The sequence below is a fragment of the Egretta garzetta genome, unplaced genomic scaffold (genome assembly GCF_000687185.1).
Source record: "Egretta garzetta isolate BGI_Z169 unplaced genomic scaffold, ASM68718v1 scaffold215, whole genome shotgun sequence".
Taxonomy (NCBI): Eukaryota; Metazoa; Chordata; class Aves; order Pelecaniformes; family Ardeidae; genus Egretta; species Egretta garzetta.
The window spans coordinates 4,505,033-4,527,832 of record NW_009259719.1 but is presented as its reverse complement, the minus strand read 5'-3'; the positions used below and the strand labels follow the sequence as shown (position 1 = coordinate 4,527,832).

General features: G+C 37.9%; 1 protein-coding gene across 1 annotated transcript in view; it reads left to right on the top strand.

Annotated features, from left to right (window-relative positions):
• CACNA2D3 (calcium voltage-gated channel auxiliary subunit alpha2delta 3) overlaps window positions 1-22,800 on the top strand; it is a 474,057-nt gene that overhangs the window by 121,638 nt on the left and 329,619 nt on the right. Inside the window, exon 4 of the mRNA XM_009639329.2 lies at window positions 22,659-22,718. Within this exon, the coding sequence (XP_009637624.1) occupies window positions 22,659-22,718 (60 nt within the window). The remainder of the gene's footprint in view (window positions 1-22,658; window positions 22,719-22,800) is intronic.

The window sequence follows — 22,800 nt, the reverse complement described above, 5'->3', positions numbered from 1 at the left end:
TCTCACTTAAACTGTCAGGCAAAGTAGATATGCAGTGATGCATATGTTCTGAGCATATAAAATCTGCTGCATGTACTACTTCAAAGAGATACTTTGAAATAGGAATTGCAGCTGAAATTAATTCTGTATAGCACTTTCCCCCATCTTCTGGAACTGGCACCAAATTTGCCTCAGAACAAGACAAAAAATAAGCAGAAATACAGAGAGCTTCTAGAAACGGTAAAATTCTCACTGGACTTGCAGAACGGTAAAACTAGTAATAAGATCTGGTATATCCTTTAATTTTAATACTCCAATCTACTCTATCTGGAAATCACTTAATTAAAAAAGAAAGAAGGGAATATCACCAAGGCATTTATTAATTTTGGGGTAAGCTGTGTGAAATCTGTCAGTCTGAGTTCACAGTATCCCTGAGCTTCATTTTCTCTGGATTTGAAAATAAACCTTAAACCTCAAGGATGAAGTGCCACCCTGGCTCATTTCATTACTTCAAGCAGATAATAAACTGTCCCGGAATTAGCATTCCCTCTCATAGCCCTGCTGCTTTCCTTAAGCAGCTGCCCTCTGCGAAGAGCGGCTTGTGAGCAGTGATCTCTTCCATCTCTGTAGCTCTCCCCTGGCTGATCTTGGTCCTCTTATACCCGCGAAGGATCTACGGATCTCTGCACTCACTCTTTAGCTGGTTGCTGGTAATTCCATCAATACAGCTACGGGAGATGTCCTTGAGATATTAATCGTCCTACATTCTAATGAGCAAGGCATACTGTTCTTAAACCTTCCCCCCTCCACAGTGCACCTTCTCTGCTACCTGAAGGAATAGCTCGTTGGATTTCCTTTTGATGGCCTATATCTGTAGTTGGGCTGTAGAGACAGTAAGCTTTATAATTTTTCTCTCAGACTAAAGGACAGAATTAACTGGCTTTGAAGTCCCCAAACCTGCATTGTGAAGAAGAGATTTACACTGAGTGGCTGAGAGAGGGAGCCTCCATGGAAGGCAAATTGCTCCAAAACCAGAGCAGTGCTGGCTGGGGCGCAGATGCCTGCTCTGAAGTCCTCTGTTAGCACTTGGCTTGAAATCGGAATGATTTCTGTGTCTCTGACAGACCTGGCTCCTCTCAGTGCCTTTAAAGCACCTGTGCAGGTGATTATTTTGTACTGGTAAATCATAGAAAATACTCTGAAACTCTTATGTGTTTATTTACTTACTGAGTCCTTAGGGACCCAAAGTGAATGAAGCAAAACAACCCCAACAACACAGAATTTTCCAAAAAGACTCTGCAGCAGTCTGTATGCTCAGGCAGCCGTGTGTGGCTCCCGGTTGTCCAGGAGCTGCACAGCCCCAGCGATACAGAGCTGTCTGCTAGTGAGTCAGGCTGTAACCTTTGCTGTAACTCTACAGAAGTTTGGAGCTTTGAGGGGGGAAAAAAATATTCACAATAATTTTTGAGAAAGTGATTTTATGTTTGGCTTTCCTGAGTGGACTTTTGTTTGGTAGGCAGTGTGAACAATGCAAAGGAGTTTATTCTGGGAAGTTACTGAAACAGATGGAATTTTCAGACAGGAAAACTCATTCTCTTGAACCCAGAGCTAGTGGGGTTCTTGGTGATGTCTTGTCTGGTGTTCCCAAGCTTCTAAATCCTGATTTGGACAAAGGATTAATCTGAACTTTTTTTGAACGAATGTGTATTGTAGCTGATACTGACCACTTACTGCTTGCCTTCTAAACTCCCAGGATGGAGGAATCGGGGTTCGGCCAGATACCATTCCAGAGAGAGCCCTGAGTTAATTCCAGACTCGGAGACTCTGGAAAAAGAGCTTTCAAATTGCCATGGGAGATTTGCAAATGGATGTGATTGAATATGTAATTCAAGTATGAAAAGCATCATTAGCAGCTTCATTTCTGTGGTGCAGTGGAACTTTCCACAATGCCAGCTGGTGGGAGGTAGGTTTACCTTTCACAGAATGAACTCCATCAGGAACGTATGGCAAATAGCCTCAAATTTTCCTTTTGTCCACTCCAAGTACAAAGCAATGCCTTTGTCCATGCTCTCTCTGCTGTACGTGATGTTAACGTGTATGTTAAGAAAAGCATATGAATGACTGAAAAGTAACAGCTTAAAAAGCAGCACCAACTCAAATAATGTTACTAAAATTAAAAGGAAACTATTGCATGTGTATCATCTTTTGAAAAGAGAAAAAGGGCGTATTTGTGACAAGTGGGAGGCTGGTGTACTGCTGGAACCTAACATGCTGGCACTCATGTATGGTGACGGGGTAGTGTAATATCGCAATTCAGGTTTGAAATGTGCAGTTTGAGCCTATTCATATCTGAAATCAAGCTATTTTGCCACCTATTAACATATCTTGTAGGGGGTTTTTTTAAACACAAATTGGTCAGTATGTGTAAACTTCTCATTCTTGCAGTCATTCAAAAATCTGTGCTGTAATAATATTAATATATGGATTGAAAACACAGGGCTCCTCTGCATTTGAATTTCTAGAGAAAAGCTTTTTAAAATGTTTGCCTACGATAATGCGCAAAGACAAAATAGACTGAATAGAGTATGCTTTCTGGTTGCAAAATGTGAAGTAATGCGAAGAGATCGTGGTGTTTCATGGTATAATGTAAAGGTGACAGTTGTTGGATGCAGGCTGGTTGGAAATGTTTCTAATATTTGTTTTCTCTTGAATGTGAAAGAATTTCACAGTTTGTAATGTTTTAGGCAGTATTAATTGAGGTGGAAGAAATCTGTAAAATCTGTTAAATGAGCTGAGAAGTGAATGACTCCAAACTACTTTGGGGATGTAAATAGTTAGACATCTCAGCAGAGCAAACCACGTAATTTTTCAAGGTTTGATCTTTATACATAAACAATGTTTGAATATCACAATTGCCATGCAAAACTCAGGGATGTAATACTACAATTTAGGGTGACAGAACAGCTTTTTTTTTGTGCAGCTTTACCAGTGTACCTGCAGAAAACAGTTAGCTGTCTCACAGTGCTAAAGGTATCTTTTTTTTATCCTTTTAACAGTTGAACCTGAAACAAAATAATATCCATTTTGAAGAAGCAACACTTCCAAATAAGTTTTAGTTCTAGATGTATTAAAACCAAACCAGAAAAAAAGACAAAAACCTGAGGTTTATTTCTTAATTTCTGAGGCTGAGTAATGTGATGCCAGAAGAGTGGCTTTGCACTCTGTGTTTCAGGGAAGGTGACTGTGCTACCAAGGTTATTAGAGAATTATGCGTTTCACCTTTAAAGCGTTATCTGTCACTGCCACTATGGCTTATCATTAGCATATCCTTTGATATTTCCATGGCATCAGAAAAAACGTAAACATAATGAAAAATAGAGATGGGAGTCATAAATGAAACAATATTTTTACTATGTTGGCTCCCTTAGTGTGGTAACTTTTCTTTAGTATTTCTGCAGTCTTTTAAAATGGAGATAAAATTATTTTTTAAAATGGTAAAAACCTGTATCACAGTGTAAATGGTTTGGGAAACTAGCCCAAACCAGTATAGTCTGCATAAATAGAAATATTATCTGTGAAACTGCTTATAAGAATGGGACTAAAGATGTTCAAAATTATCATATGGGGACTTTCTATTAGTTTCTATCCTAGCTATCGTCCTCAAAATCATTCTTCTAAGATGGTTTTGTCGCATTGATTCACTTTATCAGAACAAGAAAGTAGAATTAAAGACAAAGTACCTGCCTGGTAAAATACTGTGGAACAATAACTTACTTTCTTTGGAGAGGTCATCGAGCAGATCTCTGTATGATGCCTGCATAAACAGGGGGAGAACAGATCGGAGTTGCGATTTCCCATGACTGTGGTTTTTGCAGATGTTAAAAGTTAATATATACAACACATGTATATAAAGTGTAATTAAGATATTATGCTATTCTTCCGTGTACCTTATCTCATCAGATAGTTAAGCATGATGGTGGTCAGTGCAACTGTTGTATCTAAACATTATCTGAATTAATATATCAGCACCCAGGTTTATACATGGGAGCGTTGCATTACTGTACTGTTGTACTACTGTATAAGGGCTTATCCTTTGTCTTTTTGCTGTTTGACTGTGCTAATGAGGAACTGAAATATTTTCCTAGATATATCAATGGAGTCCTCTGGGTTTCAGTGTCTGCTTTTGGAAATCCCTACTGAATGTCTGCAAAAGAAAGCAATATCACAACTTCCAAAAAGTGAGGGCTTGATTACCACTTACATGATCTGTCACCTGTTTGTGTAATAAAATTGACCTTGCAAGTTTTCTTGGTTTATGACTTAGCCATCATTCTTATTTCTTAAAGATTCATGGGAAACATCTTCCATATTTTTATTTGAATATCATTTTCCAAACAGTCTAAGCACAGACTGCAAAAAAAGAGGCTTAAATATCTCATAAGAATCACACTAAACAACATGTACAGAAAAAAACTCCAAACCCCAACCAAAAAAAAGACCCAACAAAAAAAACCCTGAACAACCTCAGCACCAACAGAAATTGAGAGGCTGCCAAGATAATGATACTGTGCTATACCCCTATGCCTAGACTTTATATCTGAGAGTCCTAAACCAGCTTTTTCTTTACGTCCTCAGTCCACTGAGAGCTATCAAGGGAAGGATATTAAAGACATTAAGCCTGGCCACCAGGACATGATTTTGAAAAGACTGTAAATGGTGCGTTCTTTAGCAAGTGGTGTAATATATGCATTGGGAACACAGCAGTCCCCATATGGAAGTCCTGCTGACAGTAGCAAACTACTTTTTAAGCAGTATGTACAGTCATACTGCTCCAAAGAGCTGTGAATTGTGCTATGTGGAAGCCTGCACCATCTCCCTCTTCCATCTGTGCAGGATGGTTATGGTGCCAGACAGGTAGCAGGCTGTGCTGTGCTCTGCTACCCTTCATCTGCTTTCATAACTCCCACTAGTGAAAGCAGAATTATAGTGCTGAATTTCCGTTAAATCAATGAAATTCTGTATGGCGTGAGGTTAGTCACTTGTTTTCAGTACAGCTAGGTGAAAGGGGGTGAGCTCTTAATTGTGAAGATATTTAGAGTCTTAAAATCAGAAGTAGAGTTCTATTTAAGTTCCTGGTTTTAATAGGTTGTGTGTGTTCATTTTTAGAAGATATGCATTTAACATGCTGGTATAATGTAACTTGTTTTCAAAATAGTGTTTTAGGCTAAGGCTTCCAAATGTTATTTTCCAATATCAGATTAGCTTTCTGTAAAATGAGTAGACTATTTTTTTTTAAGTTTTAAAACTGCAGTGCAGCATATATCTCTCTCTGTATGCTCAAAATGTTTCCCCAAACTCAAACTAACCAAATAGCCCTATAAAGTGTTTGACTTCCTTTTCTCCTCTTGTTCTTCATAATTCAGTGGCAAGATTACTCACACCTGGTGCTTTTGTTGCTCCTCAGTATTCTGATTGCCTCTTGAAGCTCTTCGCAATTTCATTCTTCCACAAATGGCTCAGCTGTCTGGAAAAAGGCCGGTTGTTGTTTGCTTTTGTGAATTTCAGCATTGAGGAGCTCAGTAAAATACTCTTTTGATCTTTCCATAATTGCATTTGTTTTAACAAAAAAGTCTGCTTTTCTGTGTTCGTTCTTTAACTTATTAATGTGATTTCTTCACATATCGATATCCTTACAAATTAGTCTTGCTTTATTAGTGCTATCTTAGTTCATATTCTCTGCTGTTCTGTGCAAGTTCTGGCTTTTACATTATCTAGTGAAAATGAAAAGTAACAGCAATGTTTGTTTTGTTTTCTTTTTTCCATGCTGCTGGTTTACAAACTTATAAAAGTTTCCTCAGGCCCTTTCTTGTCCTGTTTTGGCCCTTCCATTGTCCTCTGTATTTCTTATCTTTTTTGGACTTCTCAGCATATTTCATACACATGGGATGGTTTGTTCACTTGCTATAAGTATTTTCTGAGACCTCTATGTACTCTTCTAAAGCCTCAAGCTGTTTCCTCATTATTCCACATGAATTTCTGTCCGTGTTTTAGGTTGTCTGTAAAGGAGAGTTCTCCCTGTATTTTTTTGCATTTCTCAGGAGGAATCCAAAAGCTCATCCATTCTTTTAATTTCTTTGTTACAGTAAGTCTTTCACCTCGCTCTATCAAGGCGGTAGTTGTGAGTTAGGCTGGTCACCTGAAGCTCTTTTGGTCCCAGAAAATAACTTTTGGGGGTTTTCTTTGGCAATAAGGATACACTTAGCTGTGGTACTACTGTCATTTCAGTGCATTCATGTGCACATCTTTAAGTACGGTGAAACAGTTCTAGTGAGAATGCAGTGTAACTCCCTATCGTTCCTCTGCTATCAGCAAATGACTAGGGAATCCATACACTTAGGAACTCGATTTTGTCCTTTCCTTTTCTGATGCTGGCTCAGTCTTTTGCTGTTACAGTTACGTTGCTCCAATGGCAAAATACCAATGTAGAATCATAGAATCATTTATGTTGCAAAAGACCCTTAAAATCAAGTCCAACTGTTAACCCAGCACTACCAAGTCCACCACTAAACCGTGTCCCTAAGTGCCACACCTACATCTCTGTTAAATATCTCCAGGGATTGTTCACTTAACCATTCCCGATGTTTTTTTTCCATCAGATACATTACCAGATGTAAAGGTCTTTCTGTTGAATCCATGCCAGCATAACTGTCATGCTGTATAATGGAATTTGGTTTTACCCCTTTTTTTTCCAGCTATTAAAAAATAAAATCACTCACCAAATGAAAATACTTGTTTCCAAGGTCAAGCACAGAAAGTGTGGGAAACACCAGATCTAGGGTTGGCAATATGTTATTTCTATTATGATACAATTGTTAATAATGTAATAAGTTCTCATTAGGTATTCTGACCTAATTCATTGAGCAGATGTACTCAAAGGTTAAATCAGTGCTGCATGGAAAAGAAAATTTTGCATAAAAGAATTCATATATGCTTTCCTTCATCTTTTTATTTTTAAACAAATGAGTTGTCCTGTATAATAGTCAACATTGTGTGCCAGTGCTATCTACAAATAGTGTCCTCCAGGAAAAAAAACCCTATCTCTGATTCTTCTGATTAAAGCTAAGAAACTTTGTATATAGTAATCCTAAAGGTAGGGGTTTTTTTTCAGATTGGCTTCAGTTGAACCCTATGTTTTGTTCCTTAGTTTGTTTGCTGGATATAAGTTGCTAAAATAATACAACAAAAATGTTTATTACAGTGGTGTTAATTTGCATAAGAAAACAGGCATTTTTTCTGTTATAGACTATTGCCAAAAGGTGGCAGTCTTTGTCCCCAAAATTCTGTGCAGTCTAGAAAATGTTATGTACGACCACCATAATTTATTCCTAGCTACGCTAGATAATAAAAATTACTTGTTAAGTAGACATAAAGGGAAAAAGCCCAATATTTGAAAGTTTAAAGGTGACATAGCTATAGTTATATTTTATTTTGACAGTGGAATGTTAAATAACAAGGCTTGGAAGGGAGCAGTGATGGGGAAAGAGCACTTCACAAGTAGACTGCTAATGAGCAAGAACTACTTACTTTTCAGATTCAGTGCTTTATGTATTTCAGGTTTTGGAGATGTTATTAGGATCTGGCACATTAGATCAGTAGGTAGCTGTGTTCATCGATCAACCCGAAGAAATGCATAAAAATAGTCCATTTAAATAAAAATTGATGGTACAGTAGTTGATTTTCCTTTCACAGTGGTTAGGTAGATCCCAGAAAATCACAGCTTGTTTCCTTACAATTTAGTGTAAAAAAAAAAAAAAAAAAAAAAAAGTATCTGATGATAAATTATAGCCTTTGCTAAAGACCTGCAAAAAATCTGGCTATATCTTTTGTAGTTTAAATAGTAGTTCTTTTGAGGGTTTTTAATGATTGGAGAGGGTATCAAGCAAAAAGATTTTATTAATTTTAGAAAGACTTCAACCTTGCAATCATATTTAACTAACTTTATTCATATCTGTACAGATACTTAGAATGCTAAGATTCTGTTTTAAACTGTTGACTAGAAAGTAACCAAAATTTGGTATGAAACTATTATTGTCTTTATGGTTACGGGTAAAACTTGCAGCATGTTTCTGGGGAGAGTTTGGGGCAGTGATATCATAAACAATTGTATACACTGCATTTGTGTAGCGGTCACAGCTGAGGGCACGCCTAGACCACTTGCAGCAGCCCTGCTGTTACGCACACATGGGTGTGCTTTGAATGCAAAAAAATTGTGTCTTTAAGAGCTGATGAAAGAAGAGCAAAACTTGGAATAATCCTCTGCACTCAGGTAACATTGTACTGGAACCTCTTCACAGAGAATAACATGCTGAAAACTGAGGCAGAAATTCTTTCCAATGAGGGTATTGAAACACCACTTGCAGCAGCCCTGCTGTTACGCACACATGGGTGTGCTTTGAATGCAAAAAAATTGTGTCTTTAAGAGCTGATGAAAGAAGAGCAAAACTTGGAATAATCCTCTGCACTCAGGTAACATTGTACTGGAACCTCTTCACAGAGAATAACATGCTGAAAACTGAGGCAGAAATTCTTTCCAATGAGGGTATTGAAACACTGGAATGGGTCGCCCAGTGAGGTAGTGGGAGGCCCTGTCCCTGAAAACATTCAAGGTCAGGTTGGATGGGGCTCTGAGCAACCTGATCTGGTTAAAGATGTCCCTGTTCACTGCAGGGGAGTTGGACCAGGTGACCTTTAAAGGTCCCTTCCAACCCAAAACATTCTATGATTCTAAGAAAAAGATGCCTGCCTGCTCTCTGGGCAAGCAGGTTGTCCGGAGAGAATGGGCTTTTTGGTAGGGCTCTGTCAGACCTGTACTGAAGCAAGGGTTTCTTCTGGTTAGTTCAGGAAATATCTGAGAAGTCTAGAAAGCTTTGGGAAGTTAGTAACTTGCCAACATTTGGTAATGACATTGTTATTTAGTTCGGCTCACTTTTGAGTCAGAAATTTTAGGAGGTCTTACCAGTATAATGGTTTGAATTCAAAGCATGATAGGCGAATTGCTTGTAAGCAATTAAAGATTGTACAGAACCATGGAAAGAAGTGTAAACTTGGCTGTAATTTTTTCTATAAATGTTTATTTCATATGCACTATCTCTGTATACTCTATAATTACAACAAATCTTTCTCCTAAGGCTTTTCAGTCAATTCTTATTTCAGATGTCCTACCAAATAGTTACAGTAAACCGCTGAGAAATTTTCTGATACAAGAAGGGATTGCTCTGTCTTGTAATTTTTATTCCTTTTTATTGCTACTTATATAATTGAGGTCTTATATAGCTTATATGGACTGTGTCATGTATCAGAAATAGTTCTCAGCAACAGGATTTTTTTCTTTTTCTGAACCATTTTAGTGTTATTTAGAAGTGTTCTTCATTTTAATTTGGCATTTACTTTTTCAAGGGTCTATGATGAAAGCCTAATTACTGAGTGTGTTTGACTCGTCTTTGTATCCTGCTGTAGTAAAAACAATAATTATATTGTTTTTGTTGTAGAAAATATATTTCATTTAATCTTCACTTCAATAGTATTACATTTTTTTCATGAGAGATACTGCAAATCACTTTATTCTCTTTATTACTCTGGGATGGCTTTGTAACTGCTAAAAGGGCATGAAAGACCCTATTTAAAAGCCAAGCCTAATACGTAAGTCTTTATGAGAGATTGGCCAACTGATTTAGGAATGAGTGGACGAGAAATTTCACAAATACACCAGGTCTATCATAAACCCCTTTCACTGGCATCAGTGGGGTTACACAAAGGTAATGTCTAAGGCTGGCCCTATGTGTTTTGCTTAAGGAAGTCTCCTATTACCACCTTGCAAACCCTGAGCTGGAGGAACTGTTACCTGTTCACATACCTGGCTTTGGCCCTGATATTGCCAGCACTGGGTATAGATTTGTTGGAGTGTACACAGTCAAAGTCTTCACAGAGGTTTCAGCCTGCAAAGTGTAGGTAACTTCATGGAATAAGGATTTAACAAAAGGGAAATCTACCTCTGTATGGAACCAGAGAGCTAGCTTAGATCTTTCCTTTCACCTTTGTGTCTCATTTTTGTGATTCTCCTACACTAGTGTGTGGGTTTTAGGTTGGAAAACCAGAGAAGGTAAGGAGCATCAGCAGTTACAGGTCTTTGGGGCTTCATGATTTGTTGGGGGAAAAAAAGTGGTTTGCACGTGTTTCTCAGGATCGGCATTGACTGAGAGTTAAAACTGCCTGTAGCTCCCTTGGTGGTTTTGTCCTTGTTAGGATTTTGAAGGTTGGAGCACACTTGCTGGTTGTTGATGAATGTTATGGCTGAAGAGCCGGTGGTGGTGGGTGAGCGAGTTGTTCAGCCAGTAGAGGAAGTCTTGCCAGCAGCATGGGGTGGTTCACTATTCTCCTGTAATCCAAAATAAGTGGAAAGCTATTGTTATAATTTACTCACTGCCTCTGCAAACATAAGGTATTAGTTTTTGTCGGCTTGGTTGCAGTCTTTGGTTGTCACTTTTTGAACCTGCAGGTGTTAGTTAGCTATGTGAAGACTGATATTGCTCCCTGAGTGCATTTTTAGAAGTACTTTGAGAGTAAAGAGGAAAAATTATTAGGAAAAATGGGTGTGTTCTTTGAAATGAGTTCCCTAGGTCATAGGAAAATCTAGAGGTGTGTCAAACTTGATGGAAATGAGGTGCTGTGTTGCATATTTTACTTCATTTTCCAAATAAACCTACATATGATAATTAAATGCTGAACGTTTCAGTTGATAAAAACTAATTAAGAGGTGAAAGTATAGCAGTCTTGTAGTTACTAGGAGAATACAAGTTATAAGACTTTTCTTAATAAAAAACAAAACACCCACTGGATTTGAACTCATTACCTTTACAAAGTAAAGCAGATAAGGGTTTGACTGTGCAATGCAGCCTTTCCTTTGGGTTTGGGAATTTGCAAATGTTCCTTTAATTACAAGGAGAGTTTAATATTGTTCTTGAGATAGAGCAAAAAATACTATTACTGTGAAAATATTTATTTAAAAAAAACCCAAAATTAATAGATGGGATGGAGTCTGTACCTATATATAGACTTGTAAGTCTGTATTTAAGTATGATTTGGGGAAAGTGATGCCCCTATATTATTCTGTGACTTCAACATTAATTCATAGTGTACCAGAAAATCCTTTTAGGCACATGGAACCAATGTCTAGTTACTAAGCGTGGACTTGAGATCCCAGGATTAATCAGCTAGATAAATGTGTGACCAGAGAGTTTCAATGTAGCCTTTTTTTCTTTTTCTTACCAGACCTGCCAGAATATACAAAGTTGTGAAAAGACTAAATTATCACTTGGTCTGAAAGTTGCTTTTGTGGTTAATTTCATCATCTTTAACAACAATCAAGTCTTCAGAATGATAAAGTATGGTCTCGGAGACCAAAAAAGCTTGGAATTTTATTTTTTAACTTCAGCTGTTTCCGAGAAGGAAATCGGGAGAAGATGCATTGGTTTACTCTTTTAAAAATAATACTGATGTTCTTTTCATTAAGAATTTATAGCACACTTATGCTTGGGAACCAGCTCTTGAAATTGGCAGAGATGTGGCCTTGACACAAGGTTTTCTTTGAAAATCGGTCCCAGCTGGATCAAGTTGTTATCATTTGGAAACTCTGCACATAGAGGCATATGGCCATTAGAAATGTATCGGAGCAAAACTGTAAATGAAATATTTGAAAATTCTTTGCACTGTGATTTTTCAATATATGGTTGAACAACACTTTCCTGCAATTGCACCATTAGTTTCTTATGGCTTGAACCAGCAGCAGGCAGGGGAAACAGTGTCTTTCTCTCCTGGGGCACTGTCAGTACATCTGTGTGCCTTCTAGGCCCAGGAGACAGATTAAGGAGACTTAAGGAGAGAGATTTCTTGTCTCATCTCTCTTTGTGTTCATGTTAGGGCACTGGAAAGTGGAAGGGTGAATGGCTAAGGGGGTCACTTGTTGGGTTTAGGAGAGGCTGAGGAAGATACTGGCACAAGGAGAACAGAGAAGGTAGAATAACGAGAAGGTTTAAGGAGATAAAGAGAACAGGATTGGACTGTACTGGGATTTAGAAATATAAATGGTACAAGATATTCTAGGTGGATTCAATGAGATTGTACAGGGAATAGCGAAAATTGGAAATACAGGTTGGCAGACTGAGGAATGAGGTATTGGTAGGGGCCTGGAAAAGACTGGTCATGAACATGCTTGGCAGTGTGGATGCCAAGGCTGATATGAAGAAGGAGGAAGAACAATCTGTAGGTGCTAGAGAAAAGGTGGAGAGTAGTATGAGAAACCTTAGCGTTGGAGTTTGGGACAGGGGATATGAACGTAATGACCTCAGGATATGGAGACAGGGATGGGAAAGAAATAGGAGCAAGTCTAGGGCCATGGTCGGATAGGAAAGGAACAAGAGTAAGCCATGGTTATGTTTGAAGGCAGAATTGGGTACGTTGCAGCATTGAAGTGGGCCAAAGAACCTGTACCTGTATAACCTGAGATGTAGCACTGGATTTCTAAGCCTTTGGTGAATGCTTGCGAAATCTATTACTGATATATACAGAAATGGGTCCAACTGCCATTGCTCTGTTAGTGAGGACTGCAAAGGTCTTAGATGGTATTTTTCAGTGTTCTAACCAAGCAAAATCATATGGACAAGATGATACTATAATACTGGGGACTGAAGTTAGCAGCAACTTCATTCTGGCATTTCTTAGCTTAGTTTGGCTTTGCATCCATAATAGTGTTTGAACTTTTTAGCATAATGTTTTTGCTATAAAATTATAGAAATATAAGAATGCTAATACTGATTTATTTAAATTCTCAGGACAGTTATTGTGAGAGATGAAATATTTGCTACAGTATCTTCACTGTATCCCCATTTTAAACTGGCTCCATTTGTTGAAGAGACACCACCTCCTTCATGAAGTACTGCTTTCTTCACGTCTTCGCAATACTACTCTACTTGCCTCAGTATTCTAGAGAATTCCACTTGCAATAGGGAGTTGGGAAGGTTTTAGTAGAAAACTCAGGAGTCTGATTTTCTTTTTTTTTTTTTTTTTTTTTTAAGTTTCCCTTTAATTTAGTCTATTGGCAACTGAAATTCTGACCCTATGGGGAGTAAAAAACAATGGTCCGATTGACTTCAGAGAGCGTACTACCTACTGTTTTTGTGTCATGGTTTGAAGGCAAAGACAAGGCTTGGTGTCTTGTGATTGAGTGCTGGGCTAGACAATGGAAATAAGTCCCTGCAAACTCTGGAACTGACCTTTGTTTTGAATAATAAATCTTGAGGTCTTTTTGCTGTTGCTGTGTGATAGTAATCTCTTTGGAAACTGGAAGGAGGACAGTATATCATAGCTGATTTTGTTGAACTGGATCACAAATTGCAAGCTGAATTTGAATTAACTTGGGGGATTGAGTTTTAGTGGAGAGGTGAGGAAAAAGCTGAGGGAGGGAACAAAGCAAAGAGAATTGGTTTCACTTGGTGCTTCTAAATGTAAACAGAACAGAAACACCTCGACTAGTCCCAAGACTGCTGTCAGGACAAAGTGTTGCCTCGAGACTCCTTTCCTCTATAGAGTGAGCATGGGAATATTTCCATTTTTCTTTAGCTCATTTATGTTGCACATATGGCGTGGGATTCATCTCCCTTAACTTCATTCATATAAAGTTACACATCTAATGAAGAGGAAGGACAGTGAAGGAAAAGCTCCAAAGGTCTTCCCAGTATCTTATGAACTGTTTTAGAACAGAACAAGCAGCACCTTTGGAGTTTTGTGTCTACATGTGAAGGATGTTTAGTTAACTTGTGTAGAGAAATGATTAACTTTGAAACAGCAGAGGTTAGGTGAGATAAATCCTACGAATGGAGAATTTTGCATTAATTGAACTTGCATGAGAACAGATATGATACCAAATCTTTCTTCAGCAATATCTGCCAAGCATCCAGCAACAGTGTTCAGAGCTGTCAGAGCTGAGGGCAAACTTTTGCTCAGACATTGTGTAAGTCCTTACTATACTGAAATGCGTTATCCAGACAGGATAGTGATTGTGACAGTCAGGTAAAGATTGGGACCTGTGGTAGCTTTAATGTGTGGAAAAGATTAAGAAATCAAATGTTTTAATCTAGTGATTTCAGTACAGGGGACAGGAATAAGGATTATAATGATACTTACAGGTTAGTATTGAATAAATATAAATGTATGTGTACACAGGTGGATATTTAGATGCATACATAGGCCAGCTTCCTTTGATTTTGAAAGGTGTTTTACAAAGTAACATTGTAAATAGCTTTTTTAATTTCTGTGGAAGGCAGCAACGTACCAGTTGTGAATTATTCATTGCAAGCAAAACTTTACAAATTGTGTTGCCACGTTGCAAGTGGATTTAAAAAGATACATAAAGGTATTTCCAGAGAAATACCCAACCTTGGATGATTGGTGTGAAATGCTGAAGAACCTTTCCCTTGGCCCTGAGGTAGGAGAGCTGGCTGAAGGAGCTGGTTGCTTCTGTAGCCCAGGCAGGCAAATCACATTTTAAATAGCCCTGAAACAGCTTTAAGTTGTGTCTGCAGTTGAACTGACTCCTTGGTCGCTGGGACGTGCGGAATTAAAAGTATGGAATAAAACCTTATTTAGCAAATCATTCGTTTCTGCTTTGTGGTAGACATAATAACATGGTAGGAGCAGATCCGATAATCTGCATATTTCGCATCTGATATATTGGCTTTGCTCAGCCTCAGGCACAGCAGAACTTAGTGCAAGACAAATGTGTTACCTTCTTCATCTGCAGTCTTCCTTCCATGCCATGGCAATCTCCAGATGCCATAACTAAATACAGTGTTGACCCAGTTAAGTTAGAAATGCATCTAATTATTCCAGGATTGTTTTAGGCACTGTTAGGCAATGTGCGAGTTTCATGTGCTTTAATCCATTTACGGTTTCATTTCTGTTTGTCCAGCTCTTTGCCAAGCTGAACTCTTTATGCTGCTTCAAAAAACCAGCTAGCGCTCTAACAATGATCAACCTGAAAATCTGCCAGTCTTGAATGAATATAAGTGGATAATTGAAGTTATCGACGATAATTGCTAGGTTTTTAATTTATTTTTATCTTTTATTTATAATTTGTGCTTTGATGCAGCACTTACTGTGACTGAGCATTGTCTATGAAGTTGTTGTAGTGGAATTTGATAGCAGTCATAGAGCAGTCATTCTTTTGTATGGCATTAGTTGCAAGATTGATATCTGTCTTAAGCTACAAGCACTCAGAACTCTAGAATCAAGATAACAGGAGCTGAATAATTTCTAGTCCAACTTAGCCACAGCAACAGCAATTTTAGTGGTAGAATTTCCTAGAAAATATCTCATAGCTGATGAGATCAGAGTGGGAAATAAAATATGCTTCTGGGCTTTCTGAAAAAACTGTCTGTGTGCCATCCTTGTCTCCCCAGTCTCAAGGATAAAAACAGCCAAATTGCAAGTCGGTTGTCATTGGCCTGTCTAAAAACTCCTCTGTTTCTGATATTCCTCCAAGGTCAGCATCAGTCTCTGATATCTACACTGTTTCTCCGCTGGTTGTGACAAACGTGCAAAGCTATTTGCAATAAAATAGTGAGACTGAGAGGCCTGTTTGCTCATCGGTGCATTCATTGCCATGTTATATGATACTGTTTTCAAGCATAGAAAGTAATAAGGATACTTATGAACAACATCAAATATTCTCTGTTGGCTTCTTTACCTTCTCCACTAAATGAACTGTGAAAAAAGCAAGCCCCAGAACTCTGATGGAAGTAAGGGGGACTTGCAGCAGAATTACCACCCATGCCAGGATATTACCTAAGCTCACTTAATGCTAATAAATCTTGTTCTTTCCCCAAACAGCCCAACTTTTTCAGAAGTTTTCGAAGCACCTGCAGCCTTACAGGTTTCCTGGAAAGGAAATCCCTTTTTCACTTCAGAAGTGAACCCCAAAATGGGAAAGTCAAAGGAAGGTACCTAGGTAATGCTTTTAAAGTTTGGTAATCTATTACTGAGTGCTCCCACATGCACAGCATAGGCTTCTCACGAAGAAGCCGGTGAAGAAAATTGCTCTGATGATTGAAACACAAGTTCTGGTTTCTCTCACAGGAATATATTCAAGTGCTGAACTATGTTCTAAATAGTTCTCTGGCTGCACTTTTAGCAAGTATTTTTGGCATATTCACAGCTCAATTACTATAAATTTTGATTGGGAAATTAGACGTTCAAACCAATAGTAAGGTTATTAAAATTGCACCGGGTATTTCACCTGAAGGAGGGTAACTGTTGGTCATTGTAAGTGTTTTCTGTACACAGAATATTGCTGGTTTTTGCTTGGTAGTGTACCAGAAAACTTGCTACAAAATATGAAAGAAATAAGCTCTTAAAAACAGGGATTAGTTTTCCTTTGTTTCACTACCTGCTGTCTTTATTGACAAAGTTTGTTTACACTTGATTAAGATAGAAACCCCTGCTACAATTACATACATAGGAGTCTGGGAGACAGACTTTAAAATTTACATAAATTCATGGGGTTTTTTTCCTATGTATTGTTGTTTTTCATGACAAACTTTCTGGGCAGTATATTCATAGGATTTTCTTGGGTTTTGACTTTTTGCCATTTTTTAATAATAAAGGCTTTTAATTATTTTTTATTTCCAAACCTCATCTCAAATCAACCTTGAAGATGTATACAAAATTTGTATGGGAGGTGAACCTCAAACAGATCTGATGCCATGGGAAAACGATGAGAAAGTGTGTTAGGGTTCAGGGGTATTTTTGGCTATTGGTTGAATGTATTCAGATGCTAGGATACAAAAGATTCCTACAGGTTTATCTACACTTTTTTAAATGACTATGATATCCCACTGCTCAGAGTGGGATTGGAATTGGTGGCCTTGTTGGGCATACTCGATGAAATTCTCATAGTCCTAAAATGATAATTCTGCATTGTGTGGCTCAATATGGAGGTAACAACTCGAACTGGCAAGATTCACATAGTGTAGTGAAAGAAATGTTAAGGCAGAGTCTAGTGAGTTTGGAAAGAGTATGTTAGTAGTAGGGCTGTTGACAAGCTCACATTTTTTAACCAACAGAACTGAAGCTGTGCTTGGTTATTTTCATAGCAGTGAGGCATGAGCCTGGGAATGGGTAAAGAAGGAGCATCTAAAATTGAGAGGGTAGATTTTTAATCTTCTGTTTAAGTATACCACAATATAGCTTTTTTTTCTGCTACTTTGAAGTTAAATTGATCTTAGAATACAAATTATTAATGTTATGGATTGAAATAGTATCAGTACCTAGTTGGTACTAGTTACAATAAAGGTAGGGCAGTCTTCTATACTTTTTTGAAATGTGTAGCAGTTTGGTTTGGAGGAGAGTAATTTCTAGCAGCATTTCTGGTTTTATGTGTAGCAGTTGGTTTATCTTAGAAAAATAGAAAGGAAACAATCAAAGATGAATGTGCTTCTCCAAGATTTGATAGCTGAAGAGAGAGAGGAACATAACTTCAGTCAGCATTTGTGGATAACTGTTAGTGACCCTCTGCAGTTCAGAAACTGGTTGAAAATTTGTTATGCTTATGAATTTGTTTAACTTCAAAATGGGATTCTAATGGAGAAGAATCATTGGAAAGTAAACTGAAACTCTTCCAAGGCACATGGAAAGAGTAAAGATCTTCTCAGAAGCTAAGAGGGGTACCCTGTGCTCTGGATGTTGGCATGATGTTTTTCCTTGAAATATTTTCCACAGAATCACAGAATCACAGAATCGTAAGGGTTGGAAGGGACCTCAGGAGATCATCTAGTCCAACCCCCCTGCTAAAGCAGGCTCACCTAGAGCATGCTACACAGGACTTCATCCAGGCGGGCTTTGAATATCTCCAGAGAAGGAGACTCCACAACCTCCCTGGGCAGCCTGTTCCAGTGCTCTGCCACGCTTAGAGTGAAGAAGTTCTTCCTCATATTCAACTGAAACCTCTTATGTTTCAGTTTGCATCCATTGCCCCTAGTCCTGTCACTGGACACCACTGCAAACAGACTGCTTCCATCCTTGTGACTTCCGCCCTTAAGATATTTGTATGCGTTGATGAGATCCCCTCTCAGTCTTCTCTTCCTCAGGCTGAACAAGCCCAACTCTCTCAGCCTTTCCTCGTAGGGGAGATGCTCCAGTCCCTTTATCATCCTTGTTGCTCTCCTCTGGACTCTTTCTAGGAGTTCCTCGTCTTTCTTGAACTGGGGAGCCCAGAACTGGACACAGTACTCCAGGTGGGGTCTCACCAGGGCAGAGTAGAGGGAGAGGATAACCTCCCTCGACCTGCTGTCCACACTCCTCTTAATACACCCCAGGATACCATTGGCCTTCTTGGCAACAAGGGCATTATTTTCTTCTTCGTTTATTTTCACCTTTCTGCCCATCTATTCCATTCTCCACTTACTTTCTGTCTGATTCTATTTTTCTCTCATCCATTTGATTTCATTCACCTTTCCTTTGTTATCTCTATAACAACCTAACTTGAATGAGAATTTATCTGGGAATATCAATTCACTGAAATTAAAATACCATTTGTCAAGAAAATTATTCTATTCAGAGGTAACTCTGTGTTGTTTTTTTTTTTGTCTGTTTGTTTGTTTAAATGCTACTGAGAGGATACAAACATTTCTTTTCCTTCTCTCAGCCTTCTCTACGTTATCTGTGATACTGGTACTATTAACAATACCAAACATTGATACTGTGTTTTGGTGACCATTTTGGGGCTTTTGGGGTGTGATATTTGTTCCCTCTCCTGGTTCATGCTGCATTGTGATACACTGGATAAATCAGTTAATCTTTCCTTATTTTACATGTATTGGGAAAGTTATAAGGATTAGTTCCTTTACTGGGGGAACCTCAACTGAACTGTGCTATACAACATGAAAATTATTCTTTATCTAAAGATTATATGCTGCCCTTGACTTGTCTGAGCATGCACATGTGGACACCTTTCCACATGTAGAGCTAATTCTCCTAAAATGTAGACCCTTGAATGGTGTAACTCTAACAGCGCTCACTCAGTGTTCGTAATTCATTCCATGTAAATGCATATAGATAACTCTCAATTCCCTTCAGGATAACCACATCTTGGTAAGCGTTTACTTGCTACAGCAATTATTTTAGAGCATGTTTACTCAAATGAGAATATGTTGGCATTTGTATTAAGAGTGTCATTATATACTATTAAGTTAAAATTGCTAATCATGCTAATGTTGAGAATCATTGCTAGATAACCATTCAGTCATAAAAATATTTTAAAAGGCATTTTTTGCCTCAGTATAAAAATGTTGCAGTATTGCATGTGGGGTTTTATATTTTTGCCTCCAGAGTGTTAAGGAATTTCTTCCATCATGCTTCAACCCTTTGGGGGACGTCTGTTTAAAAAAAAAAATAACAAACAACCAAAACAAAAAAAAACCAACCAAGCAAACAAAAAAAACAAAGCAAAAAACCCCACCACACCCAAATAATCCTAAACCCAAAATCAACACCATCCCCCCCCCAAAAAAAACCCCAAACCCAAAACCAATTAAAAAAAAACCCAAACATTTTGTATACAATTTCTTCATTCTGATATAATCTGTGTATATCCACTAATGTGTCATTTTGTGGATTTAGGCTTATTACTAGCTTACCTTTTCTGTAGCTCTCCCAGATTTCTCGTGGTCTCCTTCATAACGGTATTGAGATATTTAAGGCAAGCAGTGGTTAAGGACTATTGCATAGAAAATGCAGCATATGCTTGTGTTGTCTACAATCAGTGTACCAAAATTTTAATTTTCTTCCTAGATTTTTGAGGATCAAGCAAATAGTGTGCGTGTGTATTTGTGTCTACATCTTCAAGGAAAAAATACATGTTGGTAGAGCGTTTGCTTTTTTGTTGTTCTGTTTCCTGTAGAGAATGTTGCTGAAATGTATGTAACCTTTTTTTTTAAAGAACAAATGTAACAATGGAAATCTTAATGAATAAATCGATAAAGTATCCATCAGTACTTTTCATTTCTGAGCTGCCCTCCTTACCAGATGTTTCTACTATTACCCATCTTATGCTTCTCTAGCTATTTCTTACATGGGGGGGATAAATCTTAGTTTAAATTTATTTCACTGAGGCAAAAATGTAATTGAAACACATTGGGATCAATACAAACTATATAAGAAGCCATGAATTATTTTTCTAGCCCACTGGGTACTAATATCTAGGCTCTGGTATCTCATGAAATACTATAATAATTTTTCTTCTGGTGAGTAAGTAAATATTTCAGCACAGAAAGAAAAACATGTTTCTCTTTTCCCTGTATTCATTTCTGTATGAAGAATTTTTCTGACCCTTCTTTCACTTTTTTCCCCTCAGACTCATTGGAGTCATGATCTCTTGTATTACATGTGCACAGAGTAGCAATGCAACTATGGTTTCAGTATAAAGGAGTACACACCTGCAGAATTGCATTGAATTAGAGTAATTATTTTCTATAAAATGCCTTTTTCATACATTAAAAAATGAGGGCTAGATTTGTAAAATACCTACAGCAGGTCACTAACATGCCGGACTTCTGAGACCATTCAAATGTTGAAGAATCTATTTCAGTTCCTGCCAGGCTTCCCCCTCAGAATAGTTAGTTTGTGCTATTCTAAATAAAAAAAAAAATAAATAAAAAGTTGGGGTCAAATTAATGTTTGGTAATCTTTCAAATTGCAAGGTCTGTTTTTGCTACTATTCATACACTACAGGAACAGTAGGAACAATTCCACAGAACTTCACTGCTTTATTTGAAACATTTTTGCATGGCTTCCCCTCGCGCTGTGATGTGTTGTTAGTTGTTGGGTTCTTTTACCCACCTATGTGTATGCGGGGGGGTGAGTCCATGCATTTTTCAATTCAGTTCTGGTTTGACTTGCCCAGGGTTGGAACCATTTCAGTTCAGTTCCAGTTTAGGTCGAAGAGGTTTGCTAAGACCCAGCTGGGTTTATATGGGACAAGAGTTTTTTTAAAGGTGGAAACGGTCAGATGACAGGGCTGTGTGCAGAGCACAGGGCTCTGGGGAGGTGGACTTCATCTGCTGTCTCTTGCTTTTCTGCATCAACCTAGGCATCAGTAGCATTTCCAGTTTTTCACCAAATCTTTGAGATTTGTAATGCTGCACTAAGGAAAAAAGTATGAAAAACCTTCCCACCATGGTCTGCAGGGCAGATGCAGAAGCTCAGCAGAGGACTGAGGGTTTGGTGAGGCTTGTGCTCACCTGTGGGTAAGCGATGCCGTGAGGCAGAGATGTGGAAGGGAAGGCTGTGACGTGCTGCTGCGTCGTAGACCTTGGTGAACTCCCTGTAACCAGCGAGGCTCTGCCTTAACCAGTCAGGCTTTTGTTGAACCATTTACTTTGAAATATTTTCCTTGGTTCAGTTTCCATTATAGTTCAAATTGTATAGCAATCGATATGAATTCTGATTCCATTTTGATTTGTATCCAAAGACTTGATAGAAGCGCATACCCTTCTGAAAAGGGAAGCAGAAGTGTGTGCGGCTGTCCACTCTGCATATTGTTAGTGAGAGCCTGTGGCTCACTTGCTTCATGATACACAATATTTGTAAATATGAATGTGCACCGGTGTCTGATAGATCAAAGAAAATAAAAGGAACTTATTGAATATCCTGTGACAGATCACTCTGATTCATCTTGGGTTGTATGTATATAAATCCTCAGGTAGATTAAATAAAAACTAGGAAGTGTTACTTCTGTACTCAGAACTATAAAGAACCCTGAATAAAACCTTAGGAAGGATATAATGTCTTTTCACAAGAGAATGTCTGCAGCAAACCCCATATGAATAAAATTTTTCAAGTAGCTGTGTTTCAGTGCAACCCCTTTTTTTGCTTCAGATGATAGTGGTAAGGAACAATAAATACTACAGGGAGTTCTGAATATTATTAAGAGGAAAAAATACTACTGAATTGCTGTCATTCAGTAAATATTACTGCTGTAATAGCGGAAAAACCGTGTGATTATGCCTCATGTTAAGGTAGTATGCACAACACTTCAAATCTGCTAAGTAAATAAACCTAATCTCTGTTTTTCTAAGCTCTTATATTTGATATGTTATTTTATTTCAGTTGCTTGCAATCAAGTGTGTTATTAGGAAATACCCCCTATTTTAATTTGAAAAAAGACTTTAAAAGGGCTTCTGAGTGGAAAATAAGGTCCAGGTTGTGAATAAGGTTGTGAAAACAACTTTATTTTGTGTTCTTTCAAAAATCAATATCGGAATGGGAGCTGTAGGATGCTGAACACTAGTGGAAAAAATTACCTATTTTTTAAAAATTTATTTATTAGTAGTTGAGCTGTTTTGAGAGTTTTGTACCACCAATCATGGATGCTGAGGGTTTAAAAAACTTGGTCATTTTTTTTTCTAATGTGGATCATTTGTTTCTATTCTATGAAATATCATAACAGGTATCATATGGAGACAGTGAATGACACAATTCTCAAACAATTCCTGTTGTTCTACTGGAAGAAACACTTGGATTTGAAGATGTTATCTATTATTTCAAAAATATACCTTTTTTTCTTTTTTCAGCGTCTTGTTGAAGCTGCAGAAGATGCTTACCTGAAACATGAGTTTGATGCTGATTTACAGGTAACTAATAATTATTTTCTTAAATATTTGTCATCAGAATATCCTGTGACAGTTCAGACAATAGCTTACCTGAAGAACTGCT